The following is a 20261-nucleotide window of genomic DNA, read 5'->3' on the forward strand; positions in this document are numbered from 1 at the left end:
ATGCCAAACCAGCAGAAGAAAATCCTGTTTTGCGTGGCGGGCGCGCTGAGCTTCGCGTGTGCCCTGGGCGTGGTGGCGGCCCTGGGGACGCCGCGGTGGATGCGAGCCACCTTCCTCTGCACCACCGGGGCCCTGCTGGTCAACGCCTCGGGGCAGGAGCTGGACAAGTTCACCGGCGAGGTGCGCTACGGGCTCTTCCACGGAGAAGGCGTGCGGCAGTGTGGGCTCGGGGCCAGGCCTTTCCGCTTCTCATGTAAGTAGCGCGCGCGTGTGAGTGATTGATGCTCTGAGCCCTCCTCCAGCTGCGGCCCGGAGGTACCAGAAGGGCCTCGCTCCCGCCGCGCAGGACTTTTTAAACCAACACCTGAGACATCCCCTGCATTTTTTTTAAATTTTTTTTATTGTAAAGATACTATACAGAGGGTTACAGTTACATGAGTGAGGTAATGAGTACACTTCCTCTTGAACATTGTTACCCCCTCCATTGTTTTCCCCCTACCATCCCCTCCCTCCCTCCCTTCCCCAAGGTTCTTTTTTTTTTTTTTGATTGTGATTAAGTGATTACTTAATTTCCGGTAATTCACAGTATTGTGGAATAATGATGCTCGTTTAAAGTCACAAGTTCATTCTAACTTTCCTGGAGCAAATTGTCTATCACAGTCTGTAATATATAACGGTGTTCACATGTTATATACCATATATGTGATCAGCAGCATGGGGATATTTGGTAGTGGTTCATCCAGATGAGTGGGAGTTCTTTGTTTCTTAAGTCCTGTTAGTTTTGTCATATCACCTAACATTTTGGATTTATCATCCACTTATCAGGGAGACCATGTACTGTTTGTCTCTTCGTTCTTGGCTTACCTCGCTCAACATGATTCCTTCTAGCTCCATCCATTTCCCTGCAAATGCCATTATTTTGTCATTTCTAATGGCTGCATAATATTCCATTGTGTATAGATACCACAATTTTTGGATCCATTCATCTGTGGTGGGGCATCTAGGTTGTTTCCATATCCTAGCTATTGCGAACAGTGCTGCAATAAACATGGAGGTGCACGTGTCCTTGTATATTGGTTCCTGTTGTTCAGGGTAGATGCCTAGAAGTGGCATGACTGGGTCGTAAGGGAGGTCAATCTTTAGCTTTCTGAGGACCCTCCAGACTGCTTTCCAAAGTGGTTGTATGAGTGTACATTCCCACCAGCAGTGTAATAGCGTTCCTCGTTCTCCACATCCCCTCCAGCATTTGTCGTTGGCTGATTTGTGGATGTGGGACATTCTGACTGGGGTAAGGTGGTATCTCAGGGTTGTCTTTATTTGCATTTCCTTCACCACCAGGGATGGTGAACATTTCCTCATGTGTTTCTTTGCCATTTTAATTTCTTCATCTGAGAAGTCCCTCTTTAGTTCCCTTGCCCATTTAGTAATTGGTTTGTTAGGTTTGGGAGGGATTAGTTTCTTGAGTTCCCTGTATATACAGGAGGTTAACCCCTTGTCTGATATATTGCTGGTAAATATTTTTTCCCAATTAGTTGGTTGTCTTTCTAGCTTGGTTGCGATAGCTTTATCTGTGCAGAAGCTTTTTATTTTAAGGTAGTCCCATTTGTCGAGTCTCTCTCCAATTTGTTGTGACCCTGGGACTCTGTTCAGGAGGTTCCTTCCTGTGCCTATTAGTTCAAGTGTCTCTCCTACTCTGTCCTGCAGTAGTTTCAGAGATTCAGGTTTAATCCATTTTGAGTTGATGTTGGTGCATGGTGATAGGCTGGGGTCCACTTTTAGTTTTCTGCATGTGGCTGCCCAGTTCATCCCCTGCATTTTAAATTCACTTTTCCTTCCTGCTGGTTTTATTTATTATAAAGTTCCCAACTATTACTGTTTATGTAGCGGCTATGGGGTCTTTGTGATACGGGGTCTTGAGGAAATAGGAAAGCAGTAAGAAATATCTTTGTGCCTTTTGTTCTCTAAAAAGAGAACAAAGTGGGTTCTTAACGATCCTGCTTTTCCACGTCAGTGACTTTCCTTCCTCGACCCCATCCCTGCCGGACCTTTGCTGCTGGTAAATTGTCTGCTTTTATTTTAAATCAGTATGGAGTCACTTGGCTAAGGAAATACAAAATGATGTTTCTAGGATAACTAGGAAAGAAATGGATGCCAAAGAGAAACATTTCAAGGCTGGGAAGGTGGCTCAGTGGTAGAGCGCTTGCCTCGCATGCCTGAGGCCCTGGGTTCGATTCCTCAGCACCACATAAGCAAAAAGAAAAAAGCCGGAAGTGGCGCTGTGGCTCAAGTGGTAGAGCGCTAGCCTTGAGCTGAAGAGCTGAGGGACAGCACCCAGGCCCAGAGTTCAGGCCCTACGACCGACCAAAAAACAAAACCAAAACAAATAGAAAAATTTCAACTGGTTGACCTTTGAATCATGTAGAGATTTTCCTGAGATGACTTTTGTGCACTGGAAGTGTCATCCACAGCATTTATAACCTGTTTATCTCATGAGGAGAATTTTTTAAAAATTAGCATGTGAATAGGCAACTCATTAAATGAAAATTAATAAGAAGCCATTTGTCATATCTCTCACAACACACATCCACAAGTTATTATTATTTCAAAAGGGCTGGTTTGGAACACTCTTATGAAGGCACTGTAAATTACCGCATAAATCACTCTTCTAGAAAAGGAGGGTACCTACCGGCTGAAGCATTTAAGATGAACTATTATTTTGCCTGAGCTTTTTTCTCCTCTAATATAGGTAGAAGGCAAAATTAATTGAATTTATTATTAACATATGCAGTATCTAATTAAATTTCCGTGCCGGTTTATTTATATTTCTGCTACATTCCTTCTATACCGTGGACCCGAGTGTCATGCTGGGTGCACAGGTCCCCAAACCCACAAACGCCGCCGTGTCCTGGTGGGCTGGAGCAGCTTGAGCCTGGAGTGCTCAGCGGCCCGGCCTGTGACGCCAGCTTTAAAGATGCACGCCCCTCTCTCCCACCAAATTGACACCTGGGCCTCCTCCCCAGGCTGGGGAAGGGGAAGCTCAGACCCCCTCCTTCCGTGCCCACCGTAGACGTTCGGGATAAGGAAACGCTGCTTATTGAAGCCTCAGTCACCTTTCTGAGGCCTAGAGAAGTATGCTAATAACAGGACCTTGCCCGCCCGCGTGTGGAAGCATGGCAAGAGAATGTGGAAGAGGGAAATAGATAGAGCCATTGAAACAAACACGCACCGCCGGCAATGCCAAGACTGCTCTGCCGTGCAGCTTCTGGGCTCACATTTCCCATTCCGAACACCATCGCCCCACCAGCACGCCTTATTAAGGGATCATAAGGTTGGGAGAGTCGTCTGGGAGTCTTCCTGATAGGAAAACGTAAAGCTTGCCGATGTTTAGAAAAATAATCATCCGAGGCTCACCCCCGTCTTCTCTACAGTCTGTCCTTGGAGGGAATCTGGGGCCTTTGGAGACCTGGAGCCTGCTGGGTCTGCAAAACCCAACTTAGGAGCAGACACAGCTCACCCCCCCCCCCCCCGCCCCACGTCCTCCTCCCGCCCTGTTCCCTTAGGAAGTTATGCAGCAAACACTGGGGTTCACCGAAACTTTCCAGCATAGCAGGCAAGAAGCAAGGCAATCGATCAGAGCGCCAATCCCTTCAAGACCAGGGTAGAAATGGAATGTAAACCCAAAACGCAAGCCATGTATGTAACTTGAGATGCTTGAAATGTAGCCATATTGGGAAAAACAAAACACAAAGAGAAATGGGTGAAATGGACAAGATGTTTCCTTTAACCCATGATATCCAGAATACTGTTACTTTAATATATAAAAAACTGCAAAGGTGGGGCTGGGGTTTAGCCCAGCGGAAGGGCGCCCGCCCGGCACGCACAAGGCCCTGGGTTTGGTCCTCAGCCCTGGAAAAAAAGAAAAAAGAAAACAAAAAACTGCACAAGTGGCCAGACGCTGGTGGCTCATGTCTAAAATCCCAGCTCCTCGGGAGGCTGAGGTCTGAGGATCACGGTTCAAAGCCAGCCTGGGCAGGAAAGTCCGTGAGACTCTGATCTCCAACAAATTACAACCAAAAAAAGCTAGAAGTGGGGCTGTGGTCAAGTGGTAGAGCGCTCGCCTTGAGCTGAAGAGCTGAGGGACAGCGCCCAGGCCCAGAGTTCAAGCCCCAGGACCAGCACACACACAAAAAAGAAAGAAATTATAAAAATTATTGCGATATTTTCATGCCTCTAATTCAGAGAGCTTGTGTGAGTCTGACGCCAACAGCTCCGTCCTGGGCCTGCAGTTATCACAGAAGCCACTTCCGTGAGGGACTGGCTGTGGGCATCCATATTCCAAACAACCTTGCTTGGTTCTCTGAACAAGCCTCTGTGTGCGTGTGCGCGTGTGTGTGCGTGTGTGTGTGCACGTGTGTGTGTGTGTGTGTGTGTGGATTTTTATGTGCTGTGTTTGTCTCACTTTTAAAGCCCATGTATGTGTTGTCATATGAGAATGAAGAATGGACTAGAAGAACCACTGGGCACACGGGCGCGTTTGCTCCCATTGAGCGTTCCCTGCCCTGTCCCGTCTCCTTTCATGATAAGATCGCCCCGCGAGCACGCACAGGTCCTGAGAACCCTCTGCTGTGTCCGCAGCGTCCGCGGGCCTGCGGGTCATCTTCCCCGCTGGGCGGCAGCCATACCCATGACCCCGTTCCCCTCGTGAGAGCAACGCCAGGGCTGGGCTTCTTTTTCCTGACGCTGTGACACCTGCCCGTCTGCGCTGGGTGCCCGTGGCGGGCTCCTGTTTGGGTGATTTGAAACCTTACCGAGCGCCATCACAACATGACCTGCACTTTGTCTGGTGCCGTCATTCGTGGACACGCCGATCCGTCCCCTGCCGAAACAGCCTGATGAGCCGCCAAGAACATAGGGAACCCGTTTCTTTGAAACATAAAAAGAGTGAAAACCTAGCCATTTGCAACCTCGGCTGTGTTTGGAAACCATGTTAGTTTTGAACTTAGGGTTGAACAGGTGCAGAAAGCTCAGGGGAGATTTAGCTGACTTCTTTCAGAAAAACAGCGTTTCTTTACTGAGAGAGGCGTATGACCCAGGTTGCGCAGAGGACCGGAAGCTTCTAGGAGCCGGCTGCTGCCTGGCTTTGGGACATCTTTTGGGACCAAACGTTTGTGACATAACCTCATGAGTGTCAGAGAGGCTGGGACTGTGTCCAGGGCTGCAGCCGCTCCAGGGGCCCCCAGGGGCCTGCTGGCCACCTCCCCGCCCTGCCCCCCCCACGCCCCAGGGGCCTGCTGGCCTCCTCCCCCCCTGCCCCCCGTCCCCCATCCCCCCCCCCCCGCAGGCCCACCCCCCCCCACGCCCCACCGTGTGGACAGCGTCTGGAGAGAGGGTCTGACAAGGTGCGTCACCTGGCAGGCAGGGCCTTGGCCGTTAACTCAGAGATGTATTCTCTAGTCTGGCTCACCTAGAAGAGGCCAGCAAGCCAAGGTTTTGTGACACAAAATAGATGTGTGACACGGAAGACGGTCCAGCTCTCCAGCCCCACGGCTTCTGTCCTTTCTAGACCAGGCCCCTGGGGCTGCTGTACCCACACAGAACAAGCTGGGGGGGGAGAGTGGGGGGGTGGGGACGGGGGGGATGGGGGGCGGGGACGGGGGGCTGGGGGGGCGGGGCCGGGGGGCTGGGGGGCGGGGACGGGGGGCTGGGGGGGCGGGGACGGGGGGCTGGGGGGGCGGGGACGGGGGGGCTGGGGGGGGCGGGGACGGGGGGCTGGGGGGGCCGGGACGGAGGGGGGGCTCTGCATGATTCATCCTGGTACTCTCAACGCCGAGACTTCTTCCTTTTGTTGTTTGAGGGTTTTTTTGGTCAGTTGTGGGGCTTGAACTCTGCCCCTCAGCTCTTCAGCTCAAGGCGAGCGCTCCACCACTTGAGCTACAGTGTCACTTCCGATTTTCTGGTGGTTTATTGGAGATGACAGTCTCACAGACTTTCCTGCCCGGGCTGGCTTTGAACCGCGATGCTCAGATCTCGTCCTCCTGAGCAGCTGGGATGAAGGATGCCTGGCCAGATAGCTTCTTAGTATCGCTCGCAGTTCAAGTGCTCCGCGTGACCCATGACACGATCTGCTGGCTGCCAGACAAGAGCCTTCCGGTTCCGAGACGGTGGGGTCTTCTCTTCTAGTCTCCATCTCTGCAAGTCTCCCCCGCCAGCCTCAGAGGAGGTGAAGTCTGCGAGCCTTTCTTTGGTTCTCAATGCTCATGATTCTGAAGCATTCTGACGTAGCCTCCATTCATCAGACTCCAGACAGACGTCATGATCACAGCTGCACTCTTCCTCTCTGCCCGATCATTCACGTTTTGCATGGGAAGGACAGGATGGCTGGGGTTCTGCGTTCGCGGTAGGAGCTCCCGGCAGGGCAGCGGGAGCCACCAGCTAGCCATGGCCCAGGCGGCTGTGGAGACAGCGCTGGGAGGGTGAGAGGAGGGCGCTTCCTCTCAGCTCTTCTCTCCTTGGTTTTCCCGGAGACTCCTCACTGAAGAATTCCTCTTCCATTTCCTTTCCATTGTGTCTCCTTTTCTTTGGTGGTACTGGGGTTTGAACTCAGGGCCTCCTCCAGTCTTTCCACTCATCAAGTTTCCCGCCTGAGCGGTGGCCCCGTGTTGGGCTTCTTGGGGGCGCTGGGACGGCAGTGTGCACCAATCCCACCCCTGACGTGGAGTCTCACGGAGACCGGGCTGAGATCTTCCCGACCTCAGCACGCACACACCCCGCGAGGACGGGCAAAGGGCCTGTGGCTCTCTGCTCAGGCCAGGCTCAGACCACGACCTGTATCTACTGCAGCAAATATGCATCATTTCTTTGTGGGAAAACACTCAGGACCCTCCCTTCTAGGTGCTTTGACACAGGCAACATCCCTTGTGAGTGCCGTCACCTCTCCAGGCTCCGGACTCTGGGCTCGGGACTCTGGGCTCCAGACTCGGCTCCAGACTCCGGGCTCAGGGCTCTGGGCTCCGGACTCTGGGCTCCAGACTCCGGGCTCTAGGCTCCTGGCTCTGGGCTCTGGGCTCCGGGCTCTGGGCTCTGAGCTCCTGGCTCTGGGCTCCGGGCTCCGGGCTCCGGGCTCTGGGCTCTGAGCTCCGGGCTCCGGGCTCTGGGCTCTGGGCTCTGAGCTCCTGGCTCTGGGCTCAGGGCTCTGGGCTCTGAGCTCCAGGCTCCGGGCTCTGGGCTCCGGGCTCTGGGCTCTGAGCTCTGGGCTCTGAGCTCCTGGCTCTGGGCTCCGGGCTCCGGGCTCTGGGCTCTGGGCTCTGAGCTCCGGGCTCTGGGCTCTGGGCTCCGGGCTCTGGGCTCTGGGCTCCGGGCTCTGGGCTCTGGGCTCAGGGCTCAGGGCTCCAGGCTCCTGGCTCTGGGCTCCGGGCTCCGGGCTCCTGGCTCTGGGCTCTGAGCTCTGGGCTCTGGGCTCTGAGCTCTAGGCTCTGGGCTCTGGGCTCCTGGCTCTGGGCTCTGGGCTCTGGGCTCTGGGCTCCGGGCTCCGGGCTCTGGGCTCTGGGCTCCGGGCTCTGGGCTCTGGGCTCCGGGCTCTGAGCTCTGGGCTCTGGGCTCAGGGCTCCTGGCTCTGGGCTCCAGACTCACTGCTGCCCTCTAGCTGTGACTTGTCCCATGGCGTCTCCTCTCTCCCGCCTTGGGTGTCCAGCACTCCACTCTGACTCCACCGTTCACAGGGGCAGCCACGGGTACTGGACTCAACGCCGCCTTTGCTCCGTCCGGCCATGCCCCTCTCCGCCCTGCCCGGCGCCTCATTCCCCTACCTCGGTGACTCACTCCGGCCGGGCCGTGGCGCCGGGGCGGGTGCACCAGATTCCAACGCCCCGTCCCTGGTTCCGGCTGCTGCATAGACTTACAGGACCAAACATGACATCCCATCTAAACGAGTCACCACGTCTCAGGATCAAATGCAACGGGGGAATTCATATGCCAGAAATAAACCGAATGTGAAGGCAACCGCAGAGAAAGACATGCGTGGAGACCAAATGAACGGCGGGTCGTGGGAGGCACACTGAGCAGCTGCTAAGAACAAATGATTTTCCTCTTATCCTGATCTGATCTAAGGACAGGAGCACATGGAGGTGGTGGGGGCCCAACACTGCCCCCCAAGATTTCTGAGCAAACCCAGCAAGTGCTCACACACACATGTGACCCGCAGCTCTGCAGATGCTCACACACACGTGTGACCCGCAGCTCTGCAGGTGCTCACACACACGTGTGACCCGCAGCTCTGCAGATGCTCACACACACGTGTGACCCGCAGCTCTGCAGGTGCTCACACACACGTGTGACCCGCAGCTCTGCAGATGCTCACACACACGTGTGACCCGCAGCTCTGCAGATGCTCACACACACGTGTGACCCGCAGCTCTGCAGATGCTCACACACACGTGTGACCCGCAGCTCTGCAGATGCTCACACACACGTGTGACCCGCAGCTCTGCAGATGCTCACACACACGTGTGACCCGCAGCTCTGCAGATGCTCACACACACGTGTGACCCGCAGCTCCTCAGGTGCTCACACACACGTGTGACCCGCAGCTCTGCAGGTGCTCACACACACGTGACCCGCAGCTGTGCAGATGCTCACACACACGTGTGACCCGCAGCTCTGCAGATGCTCACACAAACGTGTGACCCGCAGCTCTGCAGATGCTGACACACACGTGTGACCCGCAGCTCTGCAGGTGCTCACACACACGTGTGACCCGCAGCTCTGCAGATGCTGACACACACGTGTGACCCGCAGCTCTGCAGATGCTCACACACACGTGTGACCTGCAGCTCTGCAGGTGCTCACACACGTGTGACCTGCAGCTCTGCAGATGCTCACACACACGTGTGACCTGCAGCTCCTCAGGTGCTGACACACACGTGTGACCCGCAGCCTCTTCGCTGCACAGCCGAGCAGCAGTGTGCCCCGGGCAGCGGTGTGGAGGACGGGTGTGCCACGCACTGCGGGTGTTCTGCAGACGGTCATGCGGCGCACACCTTGGGTTCCCTCAGCACATAGAAGAACCCCATGGAAAACTGGATCTCTGAACAAACAGAAGAAGTTGAGAAAAACCAAAGGAAACAAAAAGCGTGCCGGCACCCTCCGGCTCTCCCGACCCCCGACTGCTCCCCGCTCCCCGTCACCCGGCCAGGGTGGCGCTCGGGGGACGTGGCACACCCACCACAGGACAGGGTTTGGTTCCTCCACAGAAAGTGCTGGCCCCTCCCAGAGGGCTGCGTCCCTTCTGCTCATCCTGTCCTCCTCTTCCACGGAACCCATGTGCTTCCGGGAAGATCTCCACCTGCCCAGCTCAGCCCAGCTCAGTCCCAGCTCAGCCCCAGCTCAGCCCCAGCTCAGCCCCAGCTCAGCCCCAGCTCAGTCCCAGCTCAGCTCAGTCCCAGCTCAGCCCCAGCTCAGCTCAGCTCAGTCCCAGCTCAGCCCCAGCTCAGTCCCAGCTCAGCCCCAGCTCAGCCCCAGCTCAGTCCCAGCTCAGTCCCAGCTCAGTCCCAGCTCAGTTCCAGCTCAGCCCCAGCTCAATCCCAGCTCAGTCCCAGCTCAGCCCCAGCTCAGTCCCAGCTCAGCCCCAGCTCAGTCCCAGCTCAGCCCCAGCTCAGCTCAGCCCCAGCTCAGCCCCAGCTCAGCTCAGCTCAGCCCCAGCTCAGTCCCAGCTCAGTCCCAGCTCAGCCCCAGCTCAGTCCCAGCTCAGTCCCAGCTCAGCCCCAGCTCAGCCCCAGCTCAGCTCAGCTCAGTCCCGGCTCAGCCCCGGCTCAGCCCCAGCTCAGCCCCAGCTCAGCCCCAGCTCAGTCCCAGCTCAGCCCCAGCTCAGCCCCAGCTCAGCCCCAGCTCAGCCCCAGCTCAGTCCCAGCTCAGTCCCAGCTCAGCCCCGGCTCAGCCCCAGCTCAGCCCCAGCTCAGCCCCAGCTCAGTCCCAGCTCAGTCCCAGCTCAGTCCCAGCTCAGCCCCAGCTCAGTCCCAGCTCAGCTCAGTCCCAGCTCAGCCCCAGCTCAGCCCCAGCTCAATCCCAGCTCAGCCCAGCTCAGTCCCAGCTCAGCTCAGCCCCAGCTCAGCCCCAGCTCAGTCCCAGCTCAGCTCAGCCCCAGCTCAGCCCCAGCTCAGTCCCAGCTCAGCCCCAGCTCAGCCCCAGCTCAGCTCAGCCCCAGCTCAGTCCCAGCTCAGTCCCAGCCCAGCTCAGCCCCAGCTCAGCCCCAGCTCAGCCCCAGCTCAGCTCAGCCCCAGCTCAGCCCCAGCTCAGCCCCAGCTCAGCTCAGCTCAGTCCCAGCTCAGTCCCAGCTCAGCCCCAGCTCAGTCCCAGCTCAGCCCCAGCTCAGCCCCAGCTCAGCTCAGCCCCAGCTCAGCCCCAGCTCAGCCCCAGCTCAGCCCCAGCTCAGCCCCAGCTCAGCTCAGCTCAGCCCCAGCTCAGTCCCAGCTCAGTCCCAGCTCAGTCCCAGCTCAGTCCCAGCTCAGCCCCAGCTCAGCCCCAGCTCAGCTCAGCCCCAGCTCAGCCCCAGCTCAGCCCCAGCTCAGCCCCAGCTCAGCCCCAGCTCAGCTCAGCTCAGCCCCAGCTCAGTCCCAGCTCAGTCCCAGCTCAGCCCCAGCTCAGCCCCAGCTCAGCCCCAGCTCAGTCCCAGCTCAGTCCCAGCTCAGTCCCAGCTCAGCCCCAGCTCAGTCCCAGCTCAGCTCAGTCCCAGCTCAGCCCCAGCTCAGCCCCAGCTCAATCCCAGCTCAGCCCAGCTCAGTCCCAGCTCAGCTCAGCCCCAGCTCAGCCCCAGCTCAGTCCCAGCTCAGCTCAGCCCCAGCTCAGCCCCAGCTCAGTCCCAGCTCAGCCCCAGCTCAGCCCCAGCTCAGCTCAGCCCCAGCTCAGTCCCAGCTCAGTCCCAGCCCAGCTCAGCCCCAGCTCAGCCCCAGCTCAGCCCCAGCTCAGCTCAGCCCCAGCTCAGCCCCAGCTCAGCCCCAGCTCAGCTCAGCTCAGTCCCAGCTCAGTCCCAGCTCAGCCCCAGCTCAGTCCCAGCTCAGCCCCAGCTCAGCCCCAGCTCAGCTCAGCCCCAGCTCAGCCCCAGCTCAGCCCCAGCTCAGCCCCAGCTCAGCCCCAGCTCAGCTCAGCTCAGCCCCAGCTCAGTCCCAGCTCAGTCCCAGCTCAGTCCCAGCTCAGCTCAGCCCCAGCTCAGCCCCAGCTCAGTCCCAGCTCAGCCCCAGCTCAGCCCCAGCTCAGCTCAGCTCAGTCCCAGCTCAGCCCCAGCTCAGTCCCAGCTCAGCCCCAGCTCAGCCCCAGCTCAGCCCCAGCTCAGCCCCAGCTCAGCTCAGTCCCAGCTCAGTCCCAGCTCAGTCCCAGCTCAGTCCCACCGTGTTCCGCTCCGGGCACCACGTCAGCCACACACACCGGCTTGGAGGAACAGGCTGGTGAAAACTGGTTCATGAGGAAAACGCTTCCTCTGTAAAAGCGCACGTACAAGGCTGGGCACAGCAGCACAAGCTGGCACCCAGCTACTCAGGAGGCAGAGAGTCGGGGGTCATGGCCGAGGCCAGGCTGGGCCAGGCGTTTGCGAGGGCCTCTCTCTTTCTCTCGTTGCTGGCCAGGGGCAGCTGTGCAGGCTTGTGATCCCCGTGAAAAGGGAAGGCACAAACAGAGCTCACAGCCCAGGCGTGAGGTGAGACCCGGGCTCAGAAACGCACTGTCTGCTGCGGGGTCTGTCTGACAGTTCTGTGACACTCGTGACCCAGCCTTGAGTGGAGACCACCTTCTTTAAGAGACAGAGGGACTGGCCGTGGGGGTAGGCTTGCTTCGCCGTGGACCGGGTGAGGACAGGCGATATCTGTCGGTGTGCATTTTACACACCACAGACTGAAAATACACTTCCATTTATAACATCGAGGTCAGGCCACTGCATGGACGGTGTGCAGATTTGTGTGTGGACGTGTGCTTGTCAGCTCTCCTAGGGAAGAGGTTGCTAGGTGGCAAGCAGTGTCTACATTCAACCTTCCAAGCTCTGCAACCATTGGATCTGCACTTGCAGAAGAATGACCCTGGTTCACAGAGACGTCGTGCGGGAATCCAGTCAGCGCACCAGACACAGAGAAGCCGCTCCCTTTGCGAGGTCGAATCCAGAGTCTTTATTACAAAGCCAGCGATGGTGAGCTGACTCGCGTCCCAAAGAACTCACAGCCCGGAAGGTGGCTAATCCAAAGCTTATAAAAGCACAAATAATCACATGATTGGCATGAGGAACCAAGCCTATCAGGAGCATGACAACAGAAGCAACGCAAGCTGGTGGAAAACGTGAGCGCGTCTGCACCTGAAAAACGACCGCTTCACCCCCAGGGCTCCCAGAACGCAGCGAGGGCCCCACCGCCCGCGAATTCCCCCCCAGAGCTCCCAGAACACAGCGAGGGCCCCACCACCCGCGAATTCACCCCCAGAGCTCCCAGAACACAGCGAGGGCCACACCACCCGCGAATTCCCCCCCAGAGCTCCCAGAACACAGCGAGGGCCACACCACCCGCGAATTCCCCCCCAGAGCTCCCAGAACACAGCGAGGGCCACACCACCCGCGAATTCCCCCCCAGAGCTCCCAGAACACAGCGAGGGCCACACCGCCTGCGAATTCCCCCCCAGAGCTCCCAGCACGCAGCTATTTCACCCCCAGAGCTCCCAGAATGCAGCGAGGGCCCCACCGCCCGCGAATTCACCCCCAGAGCTCCCAGAATGCAGCGAGGGCCCCACCGCCTGCGAATTCACCCCCAGAGCTCCCAGAACACAGCGAGGGCCCCACCGCCCGCGAATTCACCTCCAGGGCTCCCAGCACGCAGCGAGGGCCCCACCACCCGCGAATTCACCGAGACGGCGGCAGGCTAGGCCTGCAGCACGTGCACCCAGTGTCCACCGTTCAAGGCAACTGAAACAGAGCCCAGGCTTACGCGTACACTCGAAGTTCAACAGATCACCAAGGGGAACAGAATCGTCCTGCTCCCATTAGAAAAAGACATCTTCTACTTGTTATTTAAGGCAAGATTAAGGAAGAAAAAAAATGGGTAAGTTAGGCTTCATGAAAATAAGACCTGCTCTTCAAAAGACACTGATGAGAGGAAGACAAGGCAGGCCGCAGATGCAGACTGGGAGACACAGCTGCAGACGCAGACTCAGAGACGTGGCAGCAGACTCGGAGATGGAGATGGAGACGGAGACACGGCCACAAACGTGGAGACGTGGCCGCAGATTACAACGTAATGAACTCTGTGAGCGACGCATCTCCACAAATGGTACCGTAACTCAGAGGCTCACAAAAAGACCAGCCTCTTAGTCACTGGGGGATTGCGAGTTAAACTCCACACCGATTCAATGGTCACTGCTGGCCCGGGTCTCATCGACCAGCACCATGGAGGCCTGGGGGGGGGGGGGGAGACATTGGATCATTCCAGATCTTATTATAATGGTGAACAACACAATGAACTGGCTAGCACTTGCAGAACTAAACAGGGTTTTGTTGTGTGGATTTCCCTTTAACCCTAGAATGTAGCTGGCAGGGGGAGGGGCAGGAGAGCAGCCGCAGCTCAGCCACCCTCTGAGCTCTGAGCGACTTCAGGCCGGTGACTTAGCTCCTCTGGGCCTCAGGTTCTTTTCAGTCTAGATGTTGAAGATAAAACCGTGGCAGACGGCTCGGTCCTGCGCAGCCTTGGGTGAAGGCTGGCTCCCCAGCGCCTGTCCTGGCTGCTCAGAGCCTGGGCTCTCGCTCAGGCTGCAATGAGGCCTGGGGGGAAGGCCGGGAAAGCAGGGAGGGATCCGCACCCTGCTGAGTGGCTTTCTCACCAGCCTGAGAATTTAAAAGCCTTTGTAAGAATTGAAAGCTCGCTCTGCCTGACAATTCATTTTTGCATCTTGCGTCTCCCTCCAGGAGGCCAATCAGCTCAACTTCACTCTGCATTTCTTTCAATATGGTCACAGCCCTCACTTTTCAGAGCGGCTTAACCTCGCTCCCCTACCAGAGAGGAGGCTCTCTCAGTGGAGAGGTGGATGGTGTAATAACTTAATAACTGCTGGTGAAGCACATCAATAGCCGGGCTCCGGCGGCTCACGCCTGTCATCCCAGCTACTCAGGAGGCTGAGATCTGAGGATCACGGTTCAAAGCCAGCCCGGGCAGGAAAGTCTGTGAGGCTCACATCTCCAAAAAAACCACTGGAAAACCGGATGTGGTGCTGTGGCTCAAGAGGTAGAGCGCTCGCCGTGAGCCAACAGGGCAGGGACGGACCGTACCTCGGCCCTGAGTTCAAGTCCCAGGACCAGCTCACAAAAAATAAACAGAATATGAATTAATTGAACGGCTAATGCTTGCAAGAAAGCAGAGCATTTCCCCAAGCAGCGCAGCAGGCACGCAGTGAAATGCTCTTCTCTTGCTCCTCCAAGACAGTGCTGCCGATGTCCTGCGCAGCCTCCCAGCCTGGCCTCCACACAGGCCGGCCCCGACATCGCCAGGCAGAGAGGACCCGGGTTCGAATTCCCGTCCTGGGCAGAGGACGGCGGCGGCTCTGGGCGGATGGCCTGGCTCCACACCCCCCGCTGGAGCCCCGCCGGCAGGCTGCGGGCGGCGCCCTTGGTTTGTGTGCACCGTGTCCTGCGTCTGACACACTGCGCCGGCTCCACATCTGTTCCTACAGGTGCTCTGGATGGACTCATTATCACCAGACACGCGAGGTGTGGCGAGCGCCCTTGCGGTACTCCACGGGGTTTAGGAGGCGCACCCACAGCGGGTCCACGCCACGCTCTGCGGCCTGGGGTCCCTGGCTCCTCCCCGGCCCTGGGGGGGCTGACAGACAGACAGACAGAGCTCCACTTCCCCGCCAGGTCCTGCGCTGCCCAGAGAAGCAAGCCCACACTTGGAAAGCACTGCGTTTCCTCTGTTGCCCCAAACACAACCCCTAGAAACCCACTGCTGCGTTTCCTAAGGGGAAGGGTCCCCTCCCGGCCCCGCCCACCCCACACGGCCCCGCCCACCCCGCACGGCCCCGCCCACCCCCAGCCGCGGCCCCGCCCACCCCACACGGCCCCGCCCACCCCGCACGGCCCCGCCCACCCCCAGCCGCGGCCCCGCCCACCCCACACGGCCCCGCCCACCCCCAGCCGCGGTAGGCCTCACACGGCCCCGCCCACCTTCACACGGCCCCGCCCATCCCACACGGCCCCGCCCACCCCCAGCCGCGGTAGGCCTCACACGGCCCCGCCCACCCCACACGGCCCCGCCCACCCCACACGGCCCCGCCCACCCCCAGCCGCGGCACCGCCCACCCCCACACGGCCCCGCCCATCCCCACAAGGCACCGCCCACCCCCACACGGCCCCGCCCACCCCCAGCCGCGGCACCGCCCACCCCCAGCCGCGGTAGGCCTCACACGGCCCCGCCCACCTTCACACGGCCCCGCCCACCCCACACGGCCCCGCCCGCCCCCAGCCGCGGTAGGCTCCGCACACCCCCACACAGCCCCGCCCACCCCACAGGGCCCCGCCCACCCCCACACGGCCCCGCCCACCCCCAGCCGCGGTAGGCTCCGCCCACCCCACACGGCCCCCGCCCACCCCCACACGGCCCCGCCCACCCCCACACGGCCCCGCCCACCCCCATCCGCTGCCGGGCCTCACGCTGCGGCTGGGAGTTGCAGTCTTCCTAGCCTTTAGTAATGCCCCTCCCACGCCTCCCACCGGCCTTGTCCACACTCCGGTGAAACGAGCCTGTCTGTGTTACTTTTCCTCAGTGCTGGGATTTGGACTCAGGGCTCCATGTTGGTGGGCAGACATCTCTACATCTTTTTACCTCCCCCTCGTAAACTAGTAGCTCAGAATGCAGTGCGGCCGCCGAGAGGACTCATGATTTCCGAAGCACGAAGGTTGGGGGGCTGGCCGTGGCTTTCCCACTTGGCTGCTCGCGGGACGTGCTCACTCTCGCGGGAAGTGCTCACTCTCGGGAGGTGCTCACTCTCGGGAGGTGCTCACTCTCGGGACGTGCTCACTCTCGGGAGGTGCTCACTCTCGGGACGTGCTCACTCTCGGCTTGTCTCCAGTTTTCCCAGACCTGCCGCCCGCGGTGCCGGGGAGCGTCCACATCAGCGTCCTCCTCTTCGCCGCGGTGCTCGCCGTCCTCACCGCGGTGGCGGCCGGCTTCTTCGCCTACAACGCCTTCGGCAAGCCCTTCGACGCCCTGCACGGCCCGCGGGGCTTGTACCTCCTCAGCTTCATTTCCGGTAAGGACAGCCGAGACGCGCGGGGTGGCGGAGTTCCACACGCGCCGGGAAGAGCCCAGGAACACCGCCCCGCCCAGCTGCGTGGACGCCCGCCACCACACTCCATCCCTGCAGATCCCGAGCACGCCACCACACTCCATCCCTGCAGATCCCGAGCACGTCACCACACTCCATCCCTGCAGATCCCGAGCACGCCACCACACTCCATCCCTGCAGATCCTGAGCACACCACCACACTCCATCCCTGCAGATCCCGAGCACGCCACCACACTCCATCCCTGCAGATCCCGAGCACGTCACCACACTCCATCCCTGCAGATCCCCAGCACGTCACCACACTCCATCCCTGCAGATCCCGAGCACGTCACCACACTCCATCCCTGCAGATCCTGAGCACGCCACCACACTCCATCCCTGCACATCCCCAGCACCTCACCACACTCCATCCCTGCAGATCCTGAGCACGCCACCACACTCCATCCCTGCAGATCCCCAGCACGCCACCACACTCCATCCCTGCAGATCCCCAGCACGCCACCACACTCCATCCCTGCACATCCCCAGCACCTCACCACACTCCATCCCTGCAGATCCTGAGCACGCCACCACACTCCATCCCTGCAGATCCTGAGCACGCCACCACACTCCATCACTGCAGATCCTGAGCACGTCACTACACTCCATCCCTGCAGATCCCCAGCACGCCACCACACTCCATCCCTGCAGATCCCCAGCACGCCACCACACTCCGTCCCTGCAGATCCCCAGCACGCCACCACACTCCATCCCTGCAAATCCCCAGCACGCCACCACACTCCATCCCTGCAGATCCCCAGCACCTCACCACACTCCATCCCTGCAGATCCCCAGCACGCCACCACACTCCATCACTGCAGATCCTGAGCACATCACCACACTCCATCCCTGCAGATCCCCAGCACATCACCACACTCCATCACTGCAGATCCTGAGCACGCCACCACACTCCATCCCTGCAGATCCTGAGCACGCCACCACACTCCATCCCTGCAGATCCCCAGCACGCCACCACACTCCATCCCTGCAGATCCCCAGCACGCCACCACACTCCATCCCTGCACATCCCCAGCACCTCACCACACTCCATCCCTGCAGATCCTGAGCACGCCACCACACTCCATCCCTGCAGATCCCGAGCACGCCACCACACTCCATCCCTGCAGATCCTGAGCACGTCACTACACTCCATCCCTGCAGATCCTGAGCACGTCACCACACTCCATCACTGCAGATCCTGAGCACGTCACCACACTCCATCCCTGCAGATCCTGAGCAAGCCACCACACTCCATCCCTGCAGATCCTGAGCAAGCCACCACACTCCATCCCTGCAGATCCCCAGCACGCCACCACACTCCGTCCCTGCAGATCCAAAGCACGCCACCACACTCCATCCCTGCACATCCCCAGCACCTCACCACACTCCATCCCTGCAGATCCTGAGCACGCCACCACACTCCATCCCTGCACATCCCCAGCACCTCACCACACTCCATCCCTGCAGATCCCCAGCACGTCACCACACTCCATCCCTGCAGATCCCGAGCACGCCACCACACTCCATCCCTGCAGATCCCGAGCACGTCACCACACTCCATCCCTGCAGATCCTGAGCAAGCCACCACACTCCATCCCTGCAGATCCTGAGCACGCCACCACACTCCATCCCTGCAGATCCCCAGCACGCCACCACACTCCATCCCTGCAGATCCCCAGCACGCCACCACACTCCATCCCTGCACATCCCCAGCACCTCACCACACTCCATCCCTGCAGATCCTGAGCACGCCACCACACTCCATCCCTGCAGATCCTGAGCACGCCACCACACTCCATCACTGCAGATCCTGAGCACGTCACTACACTCCATCCCTGCAGATCCCCAGCACGCCACCACACTCCATCCCTGCAGATCCCCAGCACGCCACCACACTCCGTCCCTGCAGATCCCCAGCACGCCACCACACTCCGTCCCTGCAGATCCCCAGCACGCCACCACACTCCATCCCTGCAGATCCCCAGCACCTCACCACACTCCATCCCTGCAGATCCCCAGCACGCCACCACACTCCATCACTGCAGATCCTGAGCACATCACCACACTCCATCCCTGCAGATCCCCAGCACATCACCACACTCCATCACTGCAGATCCTGAGCACGCCACCACACTCCATCCCTGCAGATCCTGAGCACGCCACCACACTCCATCCCTGCAGATCCCCAGCACGCCACCACACTCCATCCCTGCAGATCCCGAGCACGCCACCACACTCCATCCCTGCAGATCCTGAGCACGCCACCACACTCCATCCCTGCAGATCCTGAGCACGTCACTACACTCCATCCCTGCAGATCCTGAGCACGTCACCACACTCCATCACTGCAGATCCTGAGCACGTCACCACACTCCATCACTGCAGATCCTGAGCACGTCACCACACTCCATCCCTGCAGATCCCGAGCACGCCACCACACTCCATCCCTGCAGATCCTGAGCACGCCACCACACTCCATCCCTGCACATCCCCAGCACCTCACCACACTCCATCCCTGCAGATCCCCAGCACGTCACCACACTCCATCACTGCAGATCCTGAGCACGTCACCACACTCCATCACTGCAGATCCTGAGCACGTCACCACACTCCATCCCTGCAGATCCCGAGCACGCCACCACACTCCATCCCTGCAGATCCTGAGCACGTCACCACACTCCATCCCTGCAGATCCTGAGCACGTCACCACACTCCATCCCTGCAGATCCTGAGCACGTCACCACACTCCATCACTGCAGATCCTGAGCACGTCACCACACTCCATCACTGCAGATCCCGAGCACGTCACCACACTCTATCACTGCAGATCCTGAGCACGTCAATACACTCTATCCATCACTGCAGATCCTGAGCACGTCACCACACTCCATCCCTGCAGATCCTGAGCACGTCACCACACTCCATCACTGCAGATCCTGAGCACGTCAATACACTCTATCAATCACTGCAGATATATGGATGTTATATAGACACATGGACTTGTGGGAACAGAGAGGCGGAGGGAGGCAGGGAGGGAGGGGGAGGGGGAGGGGAGGGGAGGGGGAGGGAGGGGAGGGGAGGAGGTGGGGAGGGAGGGAGGGGAGGGGAGGGGAGCTGCGTCTGTAGTTTCTCAAGCCCTCGCCTCTGGCCAGCAGCACGGAAGCTGCCGGTGACTCCATTTTCTCAGTGTCCAGTGGTGCATGATTTATCCATCATCCTAAGGAGGCCATGCCGCAGAAGGGCACCGGGGCGTATGCACCGCACGCGGCCGCCATACCACACACCGCGCTCGGGAAGTCCAGGGAGAGACGCAGGGACTTGGTGAACTCTAGACCCAGAGCTCACCCCCTACCGCGTGGCTCAGAGCCCGTGGGTGCAAAACGTACAAACCCAGCCCGTGCCACAGGGGCGGCCACACACGCACAAGGAGGGGGCGGGAGGGAGGCGGGCAGGGTGGAGGAGGCGAGGCAGGAGGGCGGGAGGGAGGAGGGGGGAAGAGGCGGGAGGGGGGAGGAGGCGGGAGGGAGGAGGGGGGCGGGAGGGAGGCGGGCAGGGTGGAGGAGGCGAGGCAGGAGGGCGGGAGGGAGGAGGGGGGAAGAGGCGGGAGGGGGGGAGGAGGCGGGAGGGAGGAGGGGGGAGGGAGGGAGGCGGGCAGGGGGGGAGGAGTCGGGAGGGCGGGAGGGAGGGAGGGAGGCGGGAAGGGGGGAGGAGGCAGGAGGGGGGAGGGCGGGAGGGAGGAGGGGGGAAGAGGTGGGAGGGAGAAGGGGGGAGGGAGGGAGGCGGGCAGGGTGGGAGGAGGCGGGCAGGGGGGAGGAGGCGGGCGGGGGGAGGAGGCGGGAGGGCGGGAGGGCGGGAGGGAGGCGGGCGGGGGGGGGGGAGGAGGCCGGAGGGCGGGAGGGAGGAAGGGGGAGGAGGCGGGAGGG

The 20261-nt window shown here is 59.8% G+C and overlaps 1 protein-coding gene across 2 annotated transcripts in view; it reads left to right on the forward strand.

The window, feature by feature from the left end:
• Window positions 1-20261, forward strand: part of LOC138804475 (clarin-1) — a 22799-nt gene continuing 2538 nt past the window's right edge. The window contains exons 1-2 of one of the 2 annotated variants that reach the window (XM_069988746.1): window positions 1-253; window positions 16084-16263. In XM_069988746.1, the coding sequence (XP_069844847.1) occupies window positions 1-253; window positions 16084-16263 (433 nt within the window). The remainder of the gene's footprint in view (window positions 254-16083; window positions 16264-20261) is intronic. The other variant, XM_069988747.1, reaches the window with a different exon arrangement.

This window comes from Dipodomys merriami, unplaced genomic scaffold, assembly GCF_024711535.1.
Source record: "Dipodomys merriami isolate MVZ:Mamm:240054 unplaced genomic scaffold, mDipMer1.0.p SCAF_367, whole genome shotgun sequence".
Classification (NCBI taxonomy): domain Eukaryota; kingdom Metazoa; phylum Chordata; class Mammalia; order Rodentia; family Heteromyidae; genus Dipodomys; species Dipodomys merriami.